We start from the raw sequence: 26511 nt of genomic DNA, 5'->3' as shown, positions 1-26511 counted from the left end.
CACCTATTTCTAGTTCTTTAGTAGTGACAAACTTCTTGTTACCAGTAACTGCAAGATACACTTTTGACAGTCTGTTTTCATCCTATCACTAGAGAAACTTCTTAACCAACTGGTTTATTTCCAGGGCACTGGTTACTAATCATATGAGAGAATCCTGTGTACATTAGTCAAGCATCATGCCTAGCCAGCTGTTGTAGAAACCTATTCAAACCTGTTTATCTTTTTTTTTGGTAAAGCACTTGCCTGACATCTTGTTAAACCTCATAATTTTCTCTTGATTACAATGCAGCCAAGCTCTCAGTGCTTCTCAATTAACATTTGTCAAAAGCATCACAATCTTTTGAAGAAGTGTTAAATGAATGTTGTTGAATCAAATCGTAAAGGGGGTGGGAAATCAGAGCAAAGAGAAAAGGGCAGAGCAGAATGGTTTAACGCTACCCCATCTGATGTATCCCTTGACACTGTACTAATTAGTACATATTTAATGACTGAAATATGTATTAACAATACACAATTAGTGATCTGTTAGCTAAGCGTCAGTAAAGATTCAAATAAATGAGTGAAGGTAGGCAATAAAATGACCTCTATTAAATGCACAAAACTTCCTGAAATATTCTGTAGCCCATTTCCATGTGTCACTGATGATACATTTTCATATATTTTATCTTTTGTTCATTAAAAGAAGTTAAACTTCTTTAAGCAACACACTGTTCACTTGTGAATCAATGAAATATCGGGGTATCATGAAAATAAACATGAACATCAACATTAAGTGGCAAAATTTAACCCTTTAGGAGGATAACTACAAAATTGTGCAAGGACAAGATTTAGGAACTTCAAGAAAAAGCAATTTTCTAATACTGAAGCTAGAGATGAGGATATATTTATAAAAATTAATGTTTCTTTCCTTAGATGAAGACAGGTCACAACAGGGCACCCCATGATGATAAAAGCTTACATTTACTCAGCATTTATGTACCAGATGCTGTGCTAATCATCACTTATGGATCATCAGATGATCTTATTTAATCCTTACCACAACCCCATGAAGTAGGCACTATGATTATCTTTCTTTTACAGAACAGAAAACTAAGCATTGGAGGAGGTTAAGCAGTTTGTTCAAGGTCACTTGTCCATAATGCTCTTAAATGTTATGATCTTACTTTTCTAGACAAAAGATTTTCATAGACTCTGAGAAAGTACGACACCCCACAAGCAATATGTCCTTATTTTGGAGCATTTAACTGACACTGTGCTCTGTGTAAATCTCTAAAAGAAGAAAAAATGTGGGAATATAAGGTACTAAAACAGTAATAATAAAAAGTTTCACAATGAAATGTTTGTGGCAAAAGGCTCAAAACTCAAGAACTTCCTATAAATGGTAATAGGAAACATGACAAGTCACAATAGAATTATATTGTAAATCTAAACCCTACTGTTCACAGCCTTCCCGGTTATCAGATGCCATATCAACACACAGATTAAATGACTTAGCATTCTACCTATCATATATAATTTAGGTACAGAGACCTAGAAACACTGACATTAATGCTAATAAACATATATATTAATAAGTACCCATGAAAACCTCAACAAACACAGTCAAACTGGTTCAATTTACCATGCCAGTATTTATTACAAACTTGCTAATTATTATCAGCTTTTTCCTATGTGAAAACATTTTAAGGATAATATGTATTTATGATAAATGAGAGGGTAGTTATTTCCCTCTTCCAAGTCCCCAAATTCATCCATTATTCACTGAATGAACACAAGCTAGAGTGAGAATATAGTCTAGTAAGGCAAAAACTGCAGCAGATTTATTAAATTTACCCTTATTCAATATCTAAAAACACCAATCATCTTTTAATTACCATTCATTATCAGCGGGAAGATGTTTTAAGAAATATTCTATATTAAACACTTCTTAAATAATAAATCTAACTGGCTCTCTTAAAAAAATGTCCCTCATGTTGTTTGCCATGCTTCATTATTACTCTAAGTCAGATATTTAGAAACCATCAGAACTCAAGATAATATTTTTCAATAATGTTTGGGATATCAAATCTGCAGACAGATTAAGTATAAATCAATTCAGATTAAGACATAGAAAAGAGTTAATATATGACCGAAATGGCTATTTTTTCCCTAAGCCAACATTATAGAGGAAGAAAGCAAAAGAGGAAAAACAGATCTAGTTTAGGATAATGGAGCAAATTAACTAAGCAGAGAACACAGAAAGCTAAAAATTTAAAGAAAATAGGAAGACGTATTTGAAAGCATTATGAAGGCAAAGTAATAACATACTTGTGCTGTTAGGAATGCAAGGCATGAATTTATATAGGGAAAAATACTGCAGCTAGTACAGGTGAAACAGTCCATAATTAAAATTATCCGTTTTACAACACAATATATATCTTGGCTACATACACGATAGCAAAGCCAGTACATAGACTTGCTAGCAGTGCTTATTGGTTTGACCTAAATGTATCGGCCAGAATGGTTCTGCAAGGCCCCAGTTACATGCAGTTAGATATCAGCACACACCTTGGACGAGTGAGGCAGGAGTCTCTCTCAAAGCATTTGAAGATGAGTTATAAAGAGCAAGCAAATAAGAGAATATGCTTTAAACAACAGCAAGAAAAATTTAGGTCAGATAAAGCTTTTTACCACTAAGGGTTTAATAAGAAGTCAGTCCAGACTTTCACCTTCTGAGAATACATGGGAATGGCTATTTTGGATAACACATCACTGCTGTAGGAATAAAGCTACCACATATGGCAAAGTTTCTCATTTTCAAAGCTAGTAACTGCTTTTTCCAAAAAGCACCCAAATTATCAAAGATTCTTTCATCTGAAATGGGTCAAATTATTTACTAGAACATATGCCACATGTAGAAAGTGACATTATTACTCATCTTGTATTCCAAGAATTGCTCTGTGACAAGGAGGTGGGCAATGATTCCTTGTTGAGCTCAATCAACCTGCACTCAACTTTAGGAGTTATTTAATTATAATCAGCATTAAAAAAATTTTATTTTTACTTTTTTTTCCTAATGGAGGGGAAGAGATGTACTGCTACCCAAGAAACATTTAATAACTGTGAGAGCAATACAGGTCACAAAAAAAGATTAATTCATATTCTCCAGGCAAGGATCTTGGAGTGGGTTGTCATTTCCTTCTCCAGGGGATCTTCCAGACCCAGGGACTGAATCCAGGACTCCTACATTGCCGGGAAACTCTTTACCAACTTGGCCACCAGGGAAGACCCTTTTATAATGTCAAGTCCGGTCAATTACTGAACTTTGCCTTTTACAAAACTATAGGATAAGAGAGAACCATGGTACTAACTTTTAGGAAAACAACTGAGATATAAGAACTATCCCAAATTGCTGGCCTCAAGAGAAAAAGATATGTCTGAATTTAAAAATAAAGAATACTAAGATAATATCAATAAAGATTTTCATGACCTAATGGAAGATTTCATTGTTGAAAGTTTATCAATGGTACACTACTACAATTTTAAGCCAACAAATTCTAGATATATATGAATTAAAGAAAAAGAGGGCTTGCACCGATGGCTCAGATGATAAAGAATCTGCTTGCCGTGCGGGAGACCTGGGTGTGATCCCTGGGTTGAGAAGATTCCTTGGAAGAGGGCATGTCAACCCACTCCAGTATTCTTGCCTGGAGAGTCGCCATAGACAGAGGAGCCTGGTGGGCTATACAGTCTATGGGGTCACAAAGAGTCGAACATGAGTGAGTGACTAAGCACAGCATAGCATAGCACTAAGGCATGTCATTATTGCCCTTGTGGTATGAAGAAAAATCACACATTTCATATTCTATACCTCAAATTAGAATTCAGCTACTAAGGTTCATGCTTTTGCGGTCCTAACCCATGACAATATTTTGGACTTAGTGACTTACTAAGTCACTTACTTATTAACTGACTTAATAAGTTACATTATTCCTTAAAATATGTATATGTAGCTGTGTTTAAGCATGTGGTTGTATACTGCTTTAACAGAGGAAAAAGATATTAATTCCTGTTCCACCTTGTTGAAGGGATTGATTTAGTTATCCAAAGAACATTCTGGCTCCTACAATTCTGAAGTAACTCAATAATGTGAAAATTTCAATTAACTCAGAAAATTGAAAAAATAATTCAGGTCTTTTAAACACAAATATTATTTTTCTACTAGAAAAGACTTATAATTAGGCAAACTCCATAATAATATATTAAGAGATCATTCTTTTATCATGAGTATGAGGTAATCTTATTTTAATGAAAATTCAAAACTTAATTTACCCTCAAAACTTGTTTACCACAGAACTGAAGTAACTTGACAAATATATTTCCAAAGATTTATAAAGTAATGATCCTTTGTAAAGATACTTAAAGAGAACACAAATTTTAAAAATGCTAGCAGAACTGTCTTCATAAAGCAATACTTGGGATCATCTAGTGCTTCGTCCATGTGTAACAGTTAAAGTCCAGAAATGCTGACCTAATACCATCACAAATTTATTGGGAAATAAAAACGTGTAATTTTACATGATGATCTAGAGACAGCAGACACCAAAACTTTAGAACGCTTATGCCTGGCACTGTACATCAAACCTAGCAATTCTCCTGGGGACTTTCTAACATACATTTCCTTTAACCACTGGCGCCAAGAAGTTAAGAGGTCTGCACACAGATTATAATCAATTCAGAAGTCAGGTAGGAAAAAACACACAAAGCTAACAGGTTTGTAGTTGGCAATACCTTTTTAGCAATGGAAATCTAAACTAACAAAGGATGCGACAATTTTTTGAAACCAACATTTAAATGAAATTCAGAAAAAGAAAATGGACCAAAATAAGGCTAAAATGTACACACTATATGACAATTTGAAATGCCACAATATTATCACTTGCCCTTTATGAAAAGGGGAAGAAAATAAAGAGGGGTAAATTAAGTAAAAAATAAACTGCTTAAAAAAGATATAAGCATTAGGAAGTAAAATTCTTACCTTGGGCAGGATCAGGTGGACCAAACTCCAGAGAATATCGTAAAATGAAGTTATTGTTCCACACATAGAGTTGGTTATCTCTTGGATTGTAATCCACTGCAGCAATATACTGGTACTGGTTGGGGAAGGGAACATCTACATATTCTCCTCGGTTTAATCGGGTATTGTAAATATAATCAATTGCATTCTTGCCTGTTTCACTCTCATTGTCTTGATAAACTGACCTGACCACATAAAGGACTCCACAGATCATAAAAGCATTTGAGGCAGCTCGTTTGTCATACACAGTCTCCCACGTTGCTTCAAATCGAAGAGTGTATGGATTCAGTTGGCTAATAACTATCATTCCATTGTTCTGCTCAGTGGCATAAATGACCCATAAGCCATTTTCATCAACTGCTAGGTCAATATCAGTTTTTCCTCCCCATCTATATGGTGAAGTATCATGATAGTTAGCATAGTTAATTATGGCCTCTCCACTCTTAATTCTAGTCCTCAAGTCAAATTTCACAATATTCCTTGTTCTTTCTTTGTTAAAGAAGACAGCACCATCATATACCACAAATCCAGTACCATCTACTCGATTTGGAAGTTTATAGGTTGTTGTTTGGCGACTGTTTTGGAAGTCTTCTAAAGATGCATATTCTATTAAAGTATCAGTACGATAGGGAGTCCAGGGCATGAAATAAATTTTATCTGCAGCCTGAAGAGGGTCCTTGCACCAAGCACCTGCCTTTTGTTCAGCTTCATATATACATGGTGAGTCCACAATTGCTTTCAAGGTCCCAGGGCACACAAAAACTAACATTCACAGAGAAAAAACAAGAATTAAGCAAAGTTAAAAGATTATACAAGCAAGCATAACTTTCAATGATTATAGATCAAAAAAGAAAAATTCGCCTTATTAACATTTAATTTTACCAAAATGTATACTTAAGACAAATACTACCTTTCTTTCAAGTTGCCATAATCAATGCACAAGTTTATTTTCACAAATACAAACCAAAGTTTAAGATCATTCATAATCGAGCTAACAATTTATGCTTTTGCTATGTGTTTTATCTTACAGTTCTTTTATGCTTTAAAACTTTGTGCTTTGTGCATAAAAGTGAACAAAGTACTTTTAGACCAAACTTTGTACCCTCCCTCCCTTAGCCCACTTATAACCCCCAAAAGCAAAACACCAAAATAAAGCAAATAAAACAAAAACTCCAGTGTGAAGGCTTATTTAGAACTTCTACGGAAGTTAGACTGAAAACAAAAGTACTTCAGTTGAAGGGACATAAATATTCAGAAAATGCAATTAGAAGCAGAGAAAAGTAAATACAAGGAAAGCAGTGATGAAACGACCAGGAGACCCTGTAACCATGGCATGCTATGGAGAGGGTTCTGGAAGCCAGGCAAGATGACACTTTAATAATAAAATATCCAAGGGGGTCAGAAAAAGAGGTAAAGGGTAAAAAGAAACAGAGAAAGGACAGCTCCCCATCGCCGACTTCAGAAATTTTACCCCATCACCAGATTTAGTAGTCATATAATTTCAATGTAAACAGTCGACTTCTTTATGAGGTGCATTTATGAGATCCTGCTGATTGTATTTTAATGTCAGGAATGTTGTGGGGGAAGGGAAGGGAAGGGAGGAGGTAACATCCATAAGGCACATAACAAGGAGCTGGGGTTCAAACTGTATACGTTATTTACCTTTTTGCTCCACTTCTATTTTAAGCATCGGAAGAAAAAAAAAGTGCAAGGAAAAAAGAAAAAAGATTAAAATAAATTGACTATTAGTCTAAGACTGAATTTGTAATAGATGCTAAATATAGGAAGAATAAGAGCTGCACTACTTTGGATAAAGAGAAACACACAACAGGAAAACCTAGCAGGAGAAAGATACTAAAGTTACATAAAAGAACATGGATCAATCATTTTAGTAGATTAAGGAGGCAATACAAATATGTTGGCATGTTGTTTCACTTAGTGTACCTGAATAAATAATGAAACTCTTCACTAATGTGTGGTATACAGACTCTTGCCTTTCCAAAGTCACTCAGCATTCTTACTAAGTTTTATTTTAAATAGGTATGCTACAGACACAACTGCATGCATAGATGTGTTATTTCCATTTATCTTATCACGTGAACTCATTATTAAGCTGACTAAAATTAGGTAAACATAACAACAAGGATATATGTTTATAAAATGGCAATTCAATTCTGAAGCTCAGGTCAAATGTAATGAATACTGATATTTTTACATTTTTCAAAGTTACATACGTAAGAAAAAATATATAATTATGCAGCTCAGTATGTTTCAATTTTTTCTATTAAATTTTCTGCTTCTAGAAAAAAACCATCTTAACTATAAAAAATTAGCCTCCTTTTCAGGAATATATAAGCCTCCCCCTTTATCCCAATAGTTATACTGAAGGGTGGGGTAAGATAATATACTTTTCCTCCCCACTATAATTAGTAACTTTACTTATTTACACATATATTTACTTTATATTATAAAATTCTCATTAAATTCTCTACATCACATTTCCCAAATTTGTAATACAAAATCTATTTTTAAAAAAAGTAAGCAAAATACATACAAGGAAAAAGCAAGCACAGTAGGCAAGGAGAAAAAGGAAGAAAGAATTATGGTTAGCTTATTATGACATTGTCTACCATCATCAATTTACACAAAAGCAAGCCAGCATGCAACAATCATACTGAGCATTCAAAGCAAATACCTTGATTTCCACAGACCCTATGAAAGGTAAATGCTTTCATAAAACAAACCTGATTAGTAGAGTTACAGGAGAAAAAAAATCCTCCCTTCAAGATATTTAAAGAAATAGATTATGCAGTTAGGAAGTATGCAATAGAATATCCTTGCTGGTAAACAATATTGAAATAATTATGAACTATAAAATATTAGTTTAGATTGTATGTAGGCTTTGAAGTATGTTGCCTGAATTTCATAAAGTGATCAGGTTAATGTATGTGATTCCCCACTTCCCTTATTAAAATGCATTAGGGTGTGCCAATACTATAACTCCAAACGGGTACTCAAAGATACTGTAGTTGCACATTTCATTAAGATGCCTTAGCTTGATTAATTTTTCTTAAATTGTAATAATTCATCAAGATTAAATACTGACCTCCTGAAATACTTAGGGAAAAATGAGTTTTGTCACAGAAAACCTTCCACATTAAGAGACCTTGCCCCAATCCAACTTGGTCTTATTTAACCACTTTCAGGAAACATACTTGCTTTATTGATGAGTAAATCTGACTACATCTAGTAAAAATGAAATTCAGTGTTACTGCCGTGGAACAATTCTTTTCTTTATTAACCACTAGTCCTAAAATTACTGCTCAGTGAAGAGCAATATTATACCTGCTTAGAATCAATAATGGAAGGGGCGTGGTGGGAAAATAAGGATAAAAGAAATCATTAGTGGTGAATCTGCTCAGACTAACTCTATATACAGCTATATTCTTTCCTTTTAGGAAAGGATGATTTTACTCAAATAAATCAATTAAATGCAAAGAATGGAAATAATAAATTTAAAAATATGTTATGCATTTAAAACAGAAATGAAAACAAGTTCAATGAAGGATGTAGAAAGTATATTTTGTTTTCCATTAATTGAAAATGGCTGAGTTAGTTTTATTATTTGATACACTAAATTGACAGTGCAGTTACTATGCAAAATATTAAATAGGTAAGACTTCATTTATGATTTAACTGGTATCATTTATATAAAAAATAAAATGGATATATATTATATATAAAATCTACAATTTTAATGAAAACTGAGAAGTAACATCCAAATGTAAAAGTAAAAATAAGTTAAAACTTTTCATGATTGATAAAGTGCAAAAAATATGGATATTTAAAACAAAAGGCCTCACATTATGATTTTTATAACCTAAAGGATATATAGCTCTGTCAAATTAGTCAAAATTTCATCAATCCATAAAAATACAATAAAATTAATGAAATTAGTATTTTTATCACAAATATATACTGTAACTTGTCTTAAGAGGCTGTAGGAATTAATTCATAACAATACATTTACTATGCTATAGAACAAACATAAACACATGACTCACTAACATCAGTGGAGGACATAGTTTTGAAGACAAGAAGTCGACCCAAACAAAACCTACATACTCTGTATCCGAAGTGACACACTATTTTATTCTGAATAATCTTATGTTTATTCATTAATAATGATACATCAATAGTAAAAGGTTTTTTACTCATCAAATAAAACATAGCTAAATTTATGGTATAATTTTTAAAACAATGATAATTTGAAATAAGAGGGTTCAAAAATCAAAACCAAATCATGCCTATGGGACATGGAAATTCTGATTTGATTATTCTCCTGTATCCATAGGATCCTTATGACTTGTTTTAAACACATATTCATTCAATTACTAATCAAATAAAATGCATGTGTCTGTCTATATACATACAAAGTAAAACAAACTACAGCATGTATAATGGACTCTGTTGCATAAATTTATTATAAAATTTTCAGAGATCATGGAAATTTTCTGAATTTTTGTTTTAAACTAAGAGAAAATAGTTTGGGATGGATATGTTCCTGAGGCATTTGCTCAGGATAGACAGTGGCATAAAGCCAGATGATAACAGACACATAATAAATGCTATTTGTTGGTGACAGTTTTATCAACTAAGCAAAGGGTAAAAGGAGTATGCAAACATTACAACATACTAAAACACTATGAAAACAAGGGAAAAGTGAAAGCTAGGAGATTAAAATAAAAGCAAGTATGAGAGATGATTATAACAGACAGAAGCATGAGGAAAACAAGGAGAGGAAAATGGGGAAAAGAGATTGAGGAGATAACACAGACCCAAAATAAGATCAAAACTATCTAAAAAGATCATTGGCAGTGAAAGTCCTAGAATTTATAGTGTGTCACCACTGTACGGTATATAGGAAGTAGAATTACTTCAATTCTTTAGCAAGGAGTAGTTTCTACAAAGCCATAGACTTATTTCTGCTTCATGCAAATATCTAGAAAGGTAACAGCAAATTGATTACTGTCTTTTTTTTTTTTTTAAGGACAAACACTAAAAAGAACAAATACTTCTCTTGAGAATAGCTATTTGCAAGTTTGGTGCACAATGTACAACACTTCTGGAGAACTGAAAAAGTAAAATGTTGAAAGTTAGATGTTCCAGAAGATATCCACACTTTCCTTTCTTAAAAAGCACAGGAAATAACTTAAAAGTCTGAAAATAATATTTTCTTAACACTGTTCTTGATCTATAGACTAGGTTACAGGAACTGGCTCCAGAGAGACAATTCTTGGCAGTTCTGACTGATTCCACTGTGTGGGAATGGATGCTGTATTCCTTTTCTAACTTGAGGACAAAGACCATGCTAAATTCACACGAAAGTGACTTTATGGAACAAAATTTTGGTTAGCTCCAAAGAATACAATGTTCCTCTAGTGGCACAGGAGAATGATTATGTGAGCCACCAACACTACACACAAGAGAAATGATATAAAGATCAGTGCACTCAGTAGGCTTCCAATCCTACAAATGGTATAGAAAATACTGAAAACATAAAAAGCATCCATTTCACGGTAACACAGGAACACAGAGCAGGAATGAAAAGAAAAGATAATCTGTGTCTGGCCTTTAACTGATTCTCCACACAAAGGCAATTTATCAAAACTTCGGGCAGAGAAGAGAGACAGTGCCTTCACGGGATGTGTAAGAATGTATCACTACCATATTGGACATACTATAGTTATCTAAAATTGGCCCTTTGTTTTCAGAAATATTGATAGTTTAAGCATAGAAATCTAGTTTTTCAGGTTCTGGAAAAAGCAATTTAACTATTAGAGTCCATCGTTTTTTTAAGAAGGGAAGTCCTCCTAAAGTAAATCAATCAAATTTCTGCTAAAGAATTCTTAACTCAAATGCCTATGAATTAAGGTGACATGACACATATATATATATTTTTTAATTTAAAAAGTAAAGGTGATAAGAACAATACCAAACAAAATATATGTAATCTTATTAATCATCTAAAGTGCTTTTTCCTACTGAAAATACAGAATACAATTTCTAAGTATGAATTCTGAGGTTAGGAGGAAAACTACACAAAATTACACTATTAGCTGAAGCCTACTTATGAAGTTTCCAATTAAATTTTAAATATCCTGCTAAAGGATATTACTAAAAATGGAGGTTGAGAAATTAAAAATATGTGTTACATACTTGTTACATCTATTTTTTTTTTCCTTCTTGGTTAAGATTTTATCACCGAATCTGGTAAAGGACTGCTCCCTTAAGAACAAGGGACAAAAAGGAAAGCACTTGCTTCAGTTAACTGCAGTGGTAGCTTTTACCAGGCATTAAAGTTACCACAACAGCAGATAGCCATTCAAGTAGCTTACTATTAAAACTGAAGTCAGTTCCTTCTTTAGAAAACTGTGAGCCAAACCAATTTGTCAGCAACTGGTATTGGGCAAAAGTACAGATTTCTATCAGCCCTATTGAATAGCTAATTCAAGTTTGTTTTCTGGAAAAACACTAGCCTTAAAAGCCAAACACTTAAGAACACAGACAGACACTTGGCCAGCTTCACACTATGGCTTCCTTCCACACTTCATGAAGCTAATTGGAGGCCCAAGTCTGTTAGTGCTCTGCATGCATAATAGTTTTGTAGGCCATAAACATATGCTTCTTTCACATGGGTCCTCTTTCAGCATCAATGAGAAATGCTGTAGAAAGTGAAAAATACAAACTTCATACTTACTGTAAGGGACACATTCATATTGGACCTCAAGATATTTGTATGTTCCGGGACATGGATCAGGAAATACATCTGACCCAGTAACTACTATACACTGTGTTCGATTGTTGCACCTGGAAAACAAAACAAATCAAACTTGTGTAACAATAATGTATTTCTTTACTCTTAATAAAAAATATAATAGAGAGCTGATCCATATTGTCTTTAGGCAACTAGTACCATAACTTTTAAAAATTCAACTGATAATAGCTTACTGTAAAGAGTTACAAAAAGTCCTATTTTATTTATGCTGTCATACCTCTGTATCATGAGTCATAATAAATTTTAACTAGAAATAAAAAGAAAATCACTGATAGTTTTCTGTTATTTTAGTATACATTTTAATTGAAGTTTTTGACATGTTCAACATGTACTAAAAATAAAACTTACTTGGTTTCCTACTATATTTAAGAATTAAAATTGCACTAAAAATGATATTGAACTAGAAGAATGGAACTGAACAAAACATGGAGTCATAAATTGAACAATGTGGAAATAAATTTTGAAAACATATTAAAACAAAGGAAGAGCCAGGTTTTTAAGTTTATTCTCTAAATCAGGTTTCTGTGTTGTGTTCTATTACAGATACTAATATACTCTTGAATATCAGATACCAAGCCAATAGATTACACCTTCCATGCTTTTGGCCTACCTATACGATAGAATGCATTGAAAGCATTTAGCATAGTGCCTGGTACATACTGAGTGTCTAAGCATTGCATTATACTCACTATTTTCACAGATCAGTATACTTATATTTTCAACATATGACTATACAGTCACTCTTTCTATATTAGTACTCACTGAAATACAACATTAAAAAAAATGTCACTAACATGAGGCCTGGAATGCCCTATTTATTCCTATTGGCAGTATTTTCTTATTTTGTGTTGTCAATGATTCATTGTCATTGAGACTATTAGAATTAAGTTAGAATTCTAGGCAAGATGGTTATTTATTTAAGTTCTATGAATTTGTCCCAATGATCTTGTTATAAGCTATATAAAGGCAAGAACTATTTCTTTTAAATTTAATTTCTTTTAAATTTGACTTGATTACAACCCAATGGGATGTTTGCAGGGTTCTTACCATATTTTCTGTCAGTATATAAATTAGGAAGACAAAGCAAGCAGAACAATAGCATTTTAACAAAATTTACTTAATACGTTGAGTGTGAGACATTCCATAGTGCATTACTAGACTATAGAATTGAAGAAGGCAATGGCACCCCACTCCAGTCCTCTTGCCTGGAAAATCCCATGGACGGAGGAGCCTGGTGGGCTGCAGTCCATGGGGTCGCTAAGAGTCAGACACGACTGAGCAACTTCACTGTGACTTTTCACTTTCATGCATTGGAGAAGGAAATGGCAACCCACTCCAGTGTTCTTGCCTGGAGAATCCCAGGGACGGGGGAGCCTGGTGGGCTGCCGTCTATGGGGTCACACAGAGTCAGACACGACTGAAGTGACTTAGCAGCAGCAGACTACAGAATGGCAAATGAAGAATGAAAGCCTGGTTTTAAGCACAACTAATTCAAGTAAGGGGAAGGAGAACTGTGTCAGAGAGGAGTAGGTAGCTAAGTCATGAACCTTAGAGCCACTTCAGCTCAAGCCAGGTTGATTTTCCCTGCAGAGCAGCAAGACCTGAAAACTTCTATAGGATCAATTACGCAAATTTTATAGGTCAAGGTATAATAAAATGAACTTCAAGTGGATGCTTTAACTATTAAGTAAATTATAACTAAAATCGCTTATACAAATATTAAACTAATGCACAAATCCCTTTATTCAGTACTTCTCTTAAATGGCTCAGTCATTTAAAGAAATTTGCCAGTGCTTCTCCATTTAGTGTAAATGAATTATTTTAACGTGACGCATGGAAAATTTTGATATCCTAAAATTTTAAATCACAAATGGATTTAAGATTTCTCAATAGATCAATGTCTATTATCTCAACTGGTTCATTTTCTTCTTAATTTCATAAGTGTTCATCACTTCTTTTAAAGTTTCTTGATCTCAGGAATTCTCAACCACTAACCTAGTCCCCATCAAAAACTAAAATCTTTAATTTCCTTGCTTGTACTTATTCATACCAACAAAGATTCTCCCTTTATCTCACCCTCAAACTTTTCAAAAACAAAGAAATCTAAACTCCTGTGGGTTAGATACCCCTTTTATATACCCCATCTATATACATGTTATAACCACTTAACAAAGCTCTGCCATGTTTTAATATTTATAAAAACGGTCTTAATATTTATTCAAAATATATTCATGATAGAAATCTGATAAAATAACAATGTCACAATATGTTTGCAGGAAGTATATAAGAGATAAGTAGTCTTGCTTCTATTAATTTGTTTAAAAGATGATAAATACCATAAAATGAAAAATAATTGCTCATATTTACTTTTTCTGAATAACACTGCATTAGTCATTTGACCACAATTACAAGTTCAAATTAATGTCACAAGCAATTATAATAATTTATGTCAATCACATAATTTTTATTGTGCTTAATAATCACATTGCACAAGAGAGCAAAAAGTACTAATTTTAGGGCTAAGTGTTTAAGTAAAATTGAAAAGGTTAAGAAACTTAGTGGAGTTCCTACAAATACAGTTATATAGATTTCTAGAATTCACAGCCTCCTAAGATGTCAAAAGGTTTGTTTTACATATCAGAAGTGTACGAAAATAATCTTGAGGGAAAAAAAAAAAGGAATATGGGTACTAAAATAGTAAAGGGTCAGAAAGAAGAGGAACTCAAAGGTGCAAGAATATCATATTTGCATATCAGTATCTTGATTGATGAGAAAGAAAACCTAAAATCTTAGAGGACCAAATGATGGAAATAAAAATACAGACTATGTACATTCTTTTATGAATGAAGCAAGTAGTCTTAAGCTTCCAAATACAAAAATTGTAAGGGAACAAGGGAAAAAGAAATACCCTATGTGAGCTGTTAGTACTAAGAAAAATCCAAAAATTCCTTCACCGTTATACTATTAGTAAGGCTGTAAAACTACAAACTGCTATTATTTAAGACAGGGGGAAAGAAAGCAATTAGTTAGCCACAGAGGCAAAGTAAATTCCCACCAACTGCTCAGCTTCAAGTTTTCATTCTAATGAAAATAAAAAGTCACAACTAAGCCCAGAAAGGAAAGGCATTCAGCTGTTTGCATTCTCAGCCCTAAGAACATTTCCAGGCTTGAGTTTCTTCTCTCTCTTCCTCCAGAGAAAAAGATTTATCATAAAGGTATAGCTATATGAACAATGAAAGTATCTTTATATTTAGTAATACCATGGGGACTCATTCTGTTAAAAATTTATACTTTTCTTAAATGTGAAACATAAAAACTCCGTATAAATAAGAACAAGGCAGAAGAAGATAAACTGGGTTTTTTAAATAGGTGGACTTTAATTATGACTTGAAGGAAATGGAAATACTGTTCTCATAAAGAAACACTTCAGCTTATAAATAATCGAACTTATTTTATTAGATGTTTGTAAGGATACACAATGAGTTAGGACAGTTAAAGTACTGGTTCTCAAAATGTGGTTGTTAGACAAGGAGCATCAACTGGGATCTTGTTAGAAATTCATTCTCAGGTCCCACTAAAGACTAACAGGCTCAGAAACTCTGGAGGCTAGTACCCAGCAATCTGCTTTAACTAGCTCCACTGATGATTCTGATTTATGGGGACCACTGGGTTAGAGGCAGGTTTAGGTACCTTAGTAAAGACTAGATTATATATGGGAACACATGCTTTTGCTCTATAAATCTTAATAAAATACAAGTGACACAGAAAAGCCTTTAGTGATGAATATGATTTATGTAGCAAATACACGGTACAGTTTACAATGTTAACGTATCTTCTGTTGCTAATTTTGATCATAAGAATCAAGGATCCCTTGATTCCTAACCTGAGAGGTCTCAGTAAGTACAAATTCTAAGTACATGTATATATCACATGTTGAGTCCATTTTCAACAACAGAGGGAAAATGTCATCTTTTCCTAGCTAATGACAATATGTAACACTAAACACACCTGGAAATAAAATTTTTGGTAATCTGTAAAAATATGTTATGTTTCGTAGACATAAGATGTCATTAAAAGTAACAAATCAAATCAAAACCCAATGAAACCACTGCAAATTTTTCTATATTTAACCTCTGACTTATCTATTCAAACACATTTTAATAAAGTAGCTCAACTACGGGTAAACATATTATTAATTGTTTTTAGAAAGAACTCAAGGGACATAAAGGCAGTCCTTACAAAAATTTACCTTTAAGCAATTTCTTGGATATAATATATGATTTAACATCATCAAATAAGTAAATGTAAAATTACATATATACTCAATCTCAAATTCTAAGCATATAATCATGTTTAATGTTCTAATGGCATTCCAAAAATTTCCCAGAGTTGGCATGTATAGGTAAAAGGCTACACACATCACTGGTTTAAAAGCGCCATTAAAAAAATCACCTATGTATTATTTCTATACATTATTTTAGGTTACAACTTTCTATCATATTAAATATTTCTTCCTCTAATTTTCAAACCTAAAATATATAAATAATGTAACACTCATCTTAGAATTCCATATGTAAGTAAAATAAATCTAATAATAAATACTTGGTAACATGATCAAGTTGAGATACCAGAATATAATTATTTCTGATACTAATATTCATTAAATTTACATTTTAATCATAAAACCCACCACACAGAAAATCCAAAATCCTGCTTTAAAGGCCATAGAGCTGCTTTAAATGGAGCAAAAACATCTGAATTTTAAAAATTATTTAGAAAATTATTCCTGTCTTTCTACTCTAGTGGGAAAAATTATATTCAAAAATAAAGCTAAATGTATATCTCAAAAGCTGAAGAAAATAAAACAAAAAGTTTTAGAGCTTAATGGTCTATTAGAATTTACTTTCCATGTACAATGGAGTACCACTATACCTGCTTATTAGCAAAACTTAAGCGTATGATATTTAAAGTCACTGATATTGTCTAGGTTTGTGCACAGTATGTAAGAGAAAAATACTTTCAAGAATATCTAGAGTATCTTTTAACCATCACAATTAGCAGATGGTAAGAAGTTCAAAGTATTAAAAGTCTATTTTATTTTTAGAGGTAGTCAATGTTCTTAGGTTTCAAAATTAAATTCTAAGATATCTATAGTATTTTTTGAAATTAAGATAAATGTTGCCACGAAAAATGTGTAATTGATAAAAATGTCTTTTATAAATATGTATTATCATTAATTTACATACTAGTATATGGAAATTACTTAGAAATTATCAGCACAGATTAGCAGTTGTATTTTGAAGAAACATTATCTTTTTATTTTGCGGACAGTAGTGCTTCATCTCTAATGAAACATCAATAATGCAAACAAACTATTAATATGCTGCTTTCCTTAATCTTTTAAAACTGTAAATGAAAGAAGGAACAGTGCACACATTACATATTATAATCTGAAAATAAAGTATATAAAAATCATCAGCATACCATATCATTTGACTCTTTTCAGAAGCAAAATTATTTGCTAATTGGGGAGATTAGTGCTTAAAAGCAGAAGCTTTAGAATAAAATAGATTTGAGGTTTTAGTTTCAGCCCTGCTGCTTACTTAACCTGAGTCCATAAGCAATGTACTAAACCTTTCAACCTTATCTTTCTTATCTGTAAACCATAATACCTCCTTTAGAAGTTTGTCATTAAGGTTAAATAGGATAATGTAAGCAAACCCTGTGCGGAATCCCTCAACAAATATGAACTACCAATAACAACAAAAATATCAATAATAAGACTAAGAACTCCTTTATATAAACTGGACATAGATTTGCAAACCTTAAAGGTACAGAACATCTTTTGTCCTTCCAGAGTATTTCCCATATGACTTCCTATGTATGGCTTTAAAAACAGGCTGAAGTAGTCAGCAAATTTGTTTCCTTTCCAACTCTAATTTTGAATTGTACAATGCCCAACAAATTGCTTTTACTCTTCTTTTGATTATCTTCTGATCATTATTACACTTTGCCAAGTGCAAAGTATGGAGATGAGATTCCATGTATAACCTATTGTGAGAGGTGTTTTAATCAATAGTCTTGTTCTGCTGATTAAGCAGGGGCTTCTGTTTTGGCAAGATAACATTAGTCTCTCCAGTCATGCTCCAAAAACCACTGGGAATCTTCCCCAGATCATTAGATATGCTACAATAAAGCTTTGGTACATTCTCTTTTCTTCCTTAAATTACTTCTTCACTGTTCCATCACTCCTGTTTCGATGGCACTGCATTATTACTGCATCTCCCCTGAAACTTGCTCTAGAGCTATGTCTCCAAGCCATACGATGCCATTTTCCATTGAAGCTTCTGCTTGAAAATATAAATTAAGAAAATTTCATTATCTCCTGCCAGGGGCTATTATTCACCACAGTTCTAAGGAAGATTAAAAATGCAAAATCTACCAACTTGAACAAATACTCCAGCATTCAATAGAAAAGCTCAGTGTATCATGACAGAAACTAAAAATTAGTGTTTGCTGAAATCTGGAGTCACCCTCTAGAATTAGACCAATTCTTTATTGAGAATGTATGTGTAGTGTAGATTGCTCCAATAATTTCAGTCTCTTAGTGGCATCTGTTATTTTTTAATTCAATTATAAAATACGAGTAATAACAAGTCTGTTTCTTTCTTGAGATACCTTCTGGGAATGAAATAAATGCTTTCAAGGTACAAGGGTAACATGTGATGATATTTCTTTTCAAAGAGCCAAATGTAAACACCACATTCACAGGGGTACTTTGGAAGAGTTCAAATCACATCCAAATGGGGAATCTGCACTTTTCTAACTAGACAGAATGCCTACAGTTGATACTATAAACCCATTCCCTAATTAACAGACTAAAAATGATATTCATTCTTGAGTCTCAATTACCAAAAATATTATCATATGTCAATAAGTAAATTTTATTATCTTCAAGCACACAAATTTTTAAAATTTACAAACGTTACTAGAGAGGACAGAAAAGTAAAATGAAAATAAAGAAAAAAGGTCACTGTCAAGCTATACATTTTTACTGGAGGTGATTATATGCCTGGCACATAATAACAATTCAGTAGTTGCTTTTGAATGAATAATGATGAATGGTTAATCTGATTATTGCTGCTTGTAAATAAAGTTATTAGAAAATAAATATCAAACATCTAATTCTGCTAAAATCAGCTGTACTTGCTTCTCAGAGAATTCTGTCAATTTGGATAGAGTTTTGTATCACAAAAGCCAATAATACAACACTAAGGAGACAGATCTAATTTAAAGGGTGGAGGAAAAAGTACCTTTTATCTTCCAAATAACTTTTGCATGCATTAACAATTCCAAATGATCAAGGAATGCAGTACTCTAGGCACTGGGACCCTGTCTTTCTGAGTCCATATTTACAGTATATTTTTTACACACATAGCAGATAACCTTAAAACATGAATAGTTAAGTTCCCAAATAAGTTTTCTCAAACAAAGCAATCAAATAAAGTGAGGGGATAAAAAGGTTATGATCTAAAATATAAGATTACAATGATGCTCACAGATAAAAGAGGGAAACTGAGTTGAATGTTAAATCAAGCCTTTTTTTAAACTGTATAATGAAATGCTCTTTTATCACCTAAACTTCCATTCTGAGCAGCTAAGGAAAGTGGGTCCTGCTTTCTTTAAATATTTATTAATGATGATTTGTGAGCCTAACTAATTGCTATATAAACATAACACTAGGAAGTTAAATGATGTGTAATTAATATGATAAAAAAGAAGTCTTCTAAAGTAATGTTCCCATTTGTCACATAACTATGTTCTCATAATTTATTTAATAATTTGTGTATTGTAGACGATTTCTATCCATCATATAGTATTTAATTCTTTAGGCATGTTAGGATGGTACACTCAAAGAATTATATATTGTGCTTTCTAAAGTGTTCTAAAATCTTTGAAATGAAACTGAATTATTGAAATGAAGTTGCTACCCTAATCTCTATGAAAATATATTTGAATACTGATACCTGCATGGATACATAATTTGGAAAAATAATATAATTTTATTCTATTCCTTTTTCTATATACTGGTATTTCCAAAAACTTGAAATATAGTCCTAATTTTTTAAAAATTGTGACTATGATTCAATCTTTGCAACTGTATTTGGAAAAAAGTATAGAAAAAGTCAATTTATTATTTAAATAACTATATGCAAAACTACAAATTATTTTTCTGGCCTATCAATTTTAAATATAAACCTATTTGAAAAAGTTTATCATATGTAACAAATATGTAATAATAGAAAATGAAAACAGTATCAGGTAACCTACAGAAAATCAACAAAAGCTTGATATAAAATCCTGTGTAGAATTATATCCTGAAGGTTGTCGTTCTAGTTTTTACTGTGTTGAAAACAGGGATAACATGAAACTGATACCTTCCATAATCATTCTGTATTAGGAATTAAAACCACAAGGTATGCATTCTTTAATATTTATAGTTAAACTTGCATCTCAGAAACTCAAAAACAACCCCTCAAAAATTCCACATTAATTACTAAAATAAGGTTTTTGAAATGGCAATGCTGATTTTCTAAAAACAACTCTCTATGTTTTAGGAACCTTTGAAATTCCTTGCAGTTTTTACTGGACCTTGGGGTCAGTTTAATGCAAATTAGCTGGACTCAGAGCCTTATTAATCCAGTACAAAATCTCTTGTTTGTAGAAATGCACATTCAACAAAAATGTACTTGCTTTTAATAGCAAAATAAGAAATATTTATTTACAAAGCATGCCACTGAGACTGGTTCATTCACAGGGTCACCAGGTCTAACTATTTAATGAAAAGAACAAGATAATTTAAGTGAGCATAAAAACTATAAATATTTGAAGTACTTTAGACATACTGCTTCTGAGTCCAAATTTTCAAGACCTTTGCTTTTAATAATTTAAAAAATTATTTAAATTTTATTAAAAAAATTATTAAAACCTATATCAATTAAGAGCAATTATTTATAAAAATGTTAACCTACTATAGCTTGTACTTGCAGAAACTATCACATTTTTTTAACAAGGGAAATGGGAAATCACTATGGGATGACCTAGTTAGATTAAATTAGCAAGAAACTTGTTACCAGACCATAGAAAAGACACAGCATAATAAGACATGACCTTGTAGAGCCTTGGAGCCAATCTATGATGTTTTTCCTTTCTATAACCCTTGCTAATTATCTGCAAAGTTACAGACCCTTTTGTCATGGGTTATTTTTCCTCAAATTGTGAGGGGATTTTTGGTTTCTAAATATTTAATTAGTCTTGTTATGATATGAGAATTGTTGTACATTTCAAGCATTTTGATTTTCATACTCTATTCCTTCTAATTATCCTCAGATTTAGATTGGTCATCCAAAATCTTTGCCTTTTGTAATTATTTACTTCTTAAAGATCATTCCGTGAAGAAATATTTTCACCCTTATGGCTCTTCTTTTCCACAAATGGCTTTTCTGGTCTGTTAATTGCCCACTCAGAGGATTAGAGTTTGAAATAATGCAAAAGAACATGCAACTAAAAGGAGTTTTAGAGGGCAAATATGAGTAAACCAGATTTTTGTTGTTGTTGTTGCTATTTTAAATTCACCTTAAAGATAACACCCTTGGTTTAGATGTGATTTTGACAAACAGGAAAATTATGCCATAAATATTTTTTCTGTCTCCTAAGATGTATCATGAGATGTCATTTATTTAATATTATAACTCTGCATATAAAAGAAATTCATCCCTAGTCTAATTGACAGCTAATAAATTTCTTCTTTTACAGACCTCACTTTTATTACAGCACAGCAGCTAATGTTCACAGAATTCCTATGTAATCAAATGAAAGCACAGAAACAAATTCATAAGACTTTTGGTGGTGTGGCTTTTAAAAATGTACAATCTATGCAAAAGTTAAGTAAAAAAAATACATCTTTTTGTTAAAGTATTTAAAATTGACTCAGGAATTTTTCTTTTCATTTTTTATTAAAATGACTACATTCTGTATGTTCTCTTTATATATATATATATATATCAAGAGGCAAGAAAGCACTGCTGTTCTTTACCCAAAATGAATTCTTTCAGTAAGAAATCTTTCACAACTTTTAGTACATTCTTTCCTCATCAAACTTATTTTTCAGTTAAATGCACTTTTTATTACTTTTATTTTACAGTAATTTATTTTCCTCATGTAACTTATAAAGTTTATAAACAAGTATATAGAAATGTTTTGTGTAAAAGGGGGATGAAAAAGCAAAAGTGAGCAGTATCTTAATAATATGAACTGAACTGATACATTAACGCTGGAGGACAGGGAAATACATAGTGTTAATGGTCAACAAAGGGATAACTCTCGGAAAACAAAATGCTATGCGATTATTCTGCAAGTCATGAATCTTTTTTATTAATTATGTGGTCTAACTTCGTGCCTCATAAAAACCATAATCTTGTTATCCTTATGTTATTCTAATTTAAAAAGATGCATCTGAACTGAATTCTCACAGAAAACACTGTCTATACACTTTTTGAGCTATTTTTCCCTTATGGAAGAACCATTTGAAGAATCTTTTCTCTGAGGGTAGAGCATTTTTTGAACTGAGGACACCAGACTAACATTCTGAGCAACTCCTATATTCCAACTCACAGTGATGCCCTTAATGCAAGCCATAGAAGAAACGCACATTTGCAAGAAGCATCTGCTAAGGAAGAGGAAGAGAAGGCTAGCGCACAAACTATTCTGGCCAAACAGTATTCAATTCTTCCCCATTTACACGAACCTGAAGCGATCTTTCTCTCCTTTCCCTATGGCAGTAACTGTCTATATAATTAATTTGGCAATTAATCATATTCTGTTTTGTGGCTCTATTCTGTATTTTGCATAAAATTGTTATTTAACTCACCAGTATTTTCCATGTTTAAAACTAAGCTGTAAACTCCTTATGTTTTTGTTTATATTCTTTTTCAAACACCCCCAAAGAGTGTCAGGCACTTCATTGTATCAGTTCTCATACCATGAATGCCTTCAGCTGTTTCTAGGACCCTAGTCTTATCTCCTCAGTTAGATGTTGTTAGGCTCTTTTAAATTCCTTGGAATGCCTAGTCCTATTTAGGGTAAAAAGTGCTCACTCAATAACTACTTCCTAAATTGGAATTCTCATTCCTCTACGTTTTACTGAGGGTTTTTTAATTGAAGGAACAACTGAAAATCTCCTGTTGGTACATACTAATGTCATTTACCTTAATAAAAACTGCAGAAATTTTGTAGAGATGTTTATTACCTAAGTATTCTGTAAGACAAGAGATGAAAAACAATAAAAATAAAAGCCTGGAACCACAGACTCATGGGATACTCAGCAGTAGAGCAGATGCAGAAGGCCAAAAACAATCCTTAATACCCATAATCTGAATATAAATAATCAATTCATCAGAGAATTATAAAGAGGTGGATACTGTGTGGTTTATACACTCTCAAAATTAATGGAGTCTCACCTAACCGATAAATATATGGCAATTTTCACTGGCTTACTTCTGATAAATCAGAACTAATCTTTAATCATGACAAAATATTCATAATCTAATCCTTTTATCAAATTGACTATCACTGCAGGAGTCTCCTGTGTTTGCACAATTAAAAACCCCATGTTAGCTGTATATAATAAGGCATTACATTTGATGCAAATCCTTTTCTATTGAAATAAGTGCCAAGCTGACAGCAGGAAGTAGCTGATAAGAAAGCAACAAGGCATTGCTGATGGCATTCTCGATAACTGAACACCTACCCATGAGCATTCAGTCTATAGTGTATTACCAAAAGTGCTCATTTTTTAAAAAAAAGCATAGATCAAGGCAAGTGCCCTCTGCTACATCTCAGTCACAAAGGCAAAAAATTATCTAAAATCAGATATATAAATGATAGATACCTAAACTGATAGAAAGGAAGAAAGGATGGAAGGGAGAAAAAGAAATTTTATATCCATTGGTGGTTCCAGTACTAGAAACAGTGATACAAGACATTATCTGCTGCTATACCCTAGTTACAGAATTACCTACAATTTTGAAAGCACAGTTATATTATACCACATCCAAACAATATCTAAGCAGCAGAAAATAAACATATGGATATGAAATTATGTTTTACCATTCTCTGTAAGTGAAACTTCGTTGTTCTCAGAGTCAGTATGAAGGGCTTAAAACCCTAGTGCTATTTTCTATATTACAGTTTAAAATTTTAAATATAATATTTTACATAACTATTTCTTAATTTTGAGAAATATATAAAGAACCCAATCTTTGAAAAATCCTTTCCTCTGTAGTCAAGAAGAGAATTCAGAATACCTCAAAGGAAGGAGAACATTAATAAGATGCAGTGTGGTCTAGAAAGTTTAAAAAAGTGAGGACAGAAGTTGCATAACTCCTTTAATAGACCTACTCAGTCCTCCCTCAACATTTTCCTGCCTCACTACATTGCACGTCACTTTCCTTTCTTTATCAGTTTTTAGAAATCTACCGTGCTATCTGAGAGATCTGGTATCAGAGTTATTTCTGTATGTTTCTCATCTTCTTTACAGATGATAATATCTTGGAAGGGGGAGCATCTGCTTTAAGCATCTTTGAACCACATGGGTAGTACTGTGCTTTATTCTAAAATGTATTGACTTCATAAACGCCAGTGTGTACACTTAAACATATATATTCTTACCAATTGTTCCCAAATATCTTAGAGTGTTTGACACATTAGTTTGCCCACCACACTACTCAGTAATTATTTGGAAGCATAAATCAATGAATGAAAGATAATTTTCAGAAGCGAAGCATAGTTTTATAACCATATAAAACTCTGATTTACGTGGTTTGCGTAAGTTTCTAACAGTTGAAGGCAGAAGGCTTCCATTCCATGTAACATTCCTAGCCTAAATTAGCTTCATATCAGTAACTAAGCTCAGTTCATCGTGAAAGCTCAGTTCATCATGACCTATTAAATGTTAGACTCAAGAGTTTTTAATACCACTAACACCATGTAGAGGCTTTGGGAGTACAGGGCTGTGTGCTGTGAAACAGCAATACTGCTCTTCTGAAAGCTAACATGCCTTCTCAGGCCACAGATATAAATAGGGTAAGCATATTCAATAATGAATGACCAGGAAAACACCTTTATCACTGCAGATTAAAGATATAATGTCTACCTAATTATTGTACACATTAAAATCTACTGCTATTTTAAGATTTTAATGTCTTACAAAAAATACAGCTAAATACAAGATTATCTGTTAATCTGTATCTGAACTTGCACATTTTATAGCCAGTTTTAGAATTATTTTTATTTACAAAAAGTAGTCTAATATTTAAAATAGTATGCTCACACATAACATTACATATTTTGTTAGAAATAATAGTTTATTAAATATACTTGATGTCATTATTATGAAAAAGAAACACTGGAAGATCTTACTACTGCTCTTATCTCTGACCCTTTAGCTCTTCCATTTTAGCACCTTCATTAATGTCAAGATGCCATTAGAATGTCTGCCCACTTTTACATCTCTACATCCTGGACAAGAAAAAAAATCTTCTGGGTTCAATCAGTAATGCTTTCCTTTTGTATTCAACTAAAAGATAGAACAGCATCACACAGGTCAGAATATATTACCTTTGTTAAAGAAAAAGGACAAGATGACAAAAGATAAACTTTAGAATGTAAAATGCCATGTTTTAGATCTGAATTGGGCGTTTTTAAAATGTGCTTTAAACTGTTTTAGTTTTTAATTGTCAGATTTCTTTAATATCTGTAACCAGTACCACTGATAGGACTTGTTTTTATAATTAATATTACTACCTTTCTTAGGTTGGGTAACACGGGAAGCAGAATTTGAGCCACAGTCTCTGAGATGCTTATAATGCCCTTAGAACTATCAGTTAGGCCTTAAGTGAAGTAGGATTAGGTAGTCTGAGAAGTATAATTTGGCTGCAAATAAAGGCCTAGCAAATTCCTTGGGGTGGGAGCTCTGAGGTTGGGAGAGCTCTTCAGAAACGTGTTAAAAAGCAGCAAAAATCAGGAGGCCAACCTTTGGCACTCTGGCATTCAGTGGACTTCCTCCAGGGAGAAGGATTTATGATCCTTTTAGCCCATGGCAGTTCCCGGGCAGGGACTCACTTTGAGCCCCTCCGCAGGCAACTCCCTTGGCAGCTGAGGGGGAAAATGGCCTGGTCTGAAGCGGGAATCTGCAGGGCATACCATTATATCCACTGCGATCCTATAATTGTAAAGAGTTTAATGAACTGTTTGCAAAACGGTTCTTTTACTACCACTTCTCATTTTCATGGTTTTTATTGTATTTTATCTTCTTGTACACACTGATATGTCAATCCTGTTTACTAAGCGATATTCAATGGGTTTCCTATGGAGCAATGAACCTTAACAGGCAGTTTTTAATTGGCCCACATAGGAAACCACATTACTATTAATTCCACAGCTACAGCATAAAATAAAACCATTGCTTCTCAAAGTCTAGAGCAATTAGACCTCTCGGCTATTTGGCTAACTCTGCTTCATGATACCCAATGCAGTTAATTATATTTTTTGATGTTAA

General features: G+C 32.6%; 1 protein-coding gene across 34 annotated transcripts in view; it reads right to left on the bottom strand.

Annotated features, from left to right (window-relative positions):
- Window positions 1-26511, bottom strand: part of ADGRL2 (adhesion G protein-coupled receptor L2) — a 205810-nt gene that overhangs the window by 45563 nt on the left and 133736 nt on the right. For all 34 annotated transcript variants that reach the window (XR_011258141.1, XR_011258140.1, XR_011258142.1 and 31 more), the window contains 2 exons: window positions 11817-11926; window positions 5018-5818 (listed from right to left, as the gene is read on the bottom strand). Coding sequence is in view for 31 of the 34 variants with exons in the window: in XM_069595711.1 (XP_069451812.1) it covers window positions 5018-5818; window positions 11817-11926 (911 nt within the window). In the remaining 3 variants the exon portion in view is untranslated. The remainder of the gene's footprint in view (window positions 1-5017; window positions 5819-11816; window positions 11927-26511) is intronic.

Source organism: Ovis canadensis, chromosome 1 (assembly GCF_042477335.2).
Source record: "Ovis canadensis isolate MfBH-ARS-UI-01 breed Bighorn chromosome 1, ARS-UI_OviCan_v2, whole genome shotgun sequence".
NCBI lineage: Eukaryota > Metazoa > Chordata > Mammalia > Artiodactyla > Bovidae > Ovis > Ovis canadensis.
Note: the sequence above shows the minus strand (reverse complement) of the source record. Positions and strands in the feature narration are given on the sequence as shown.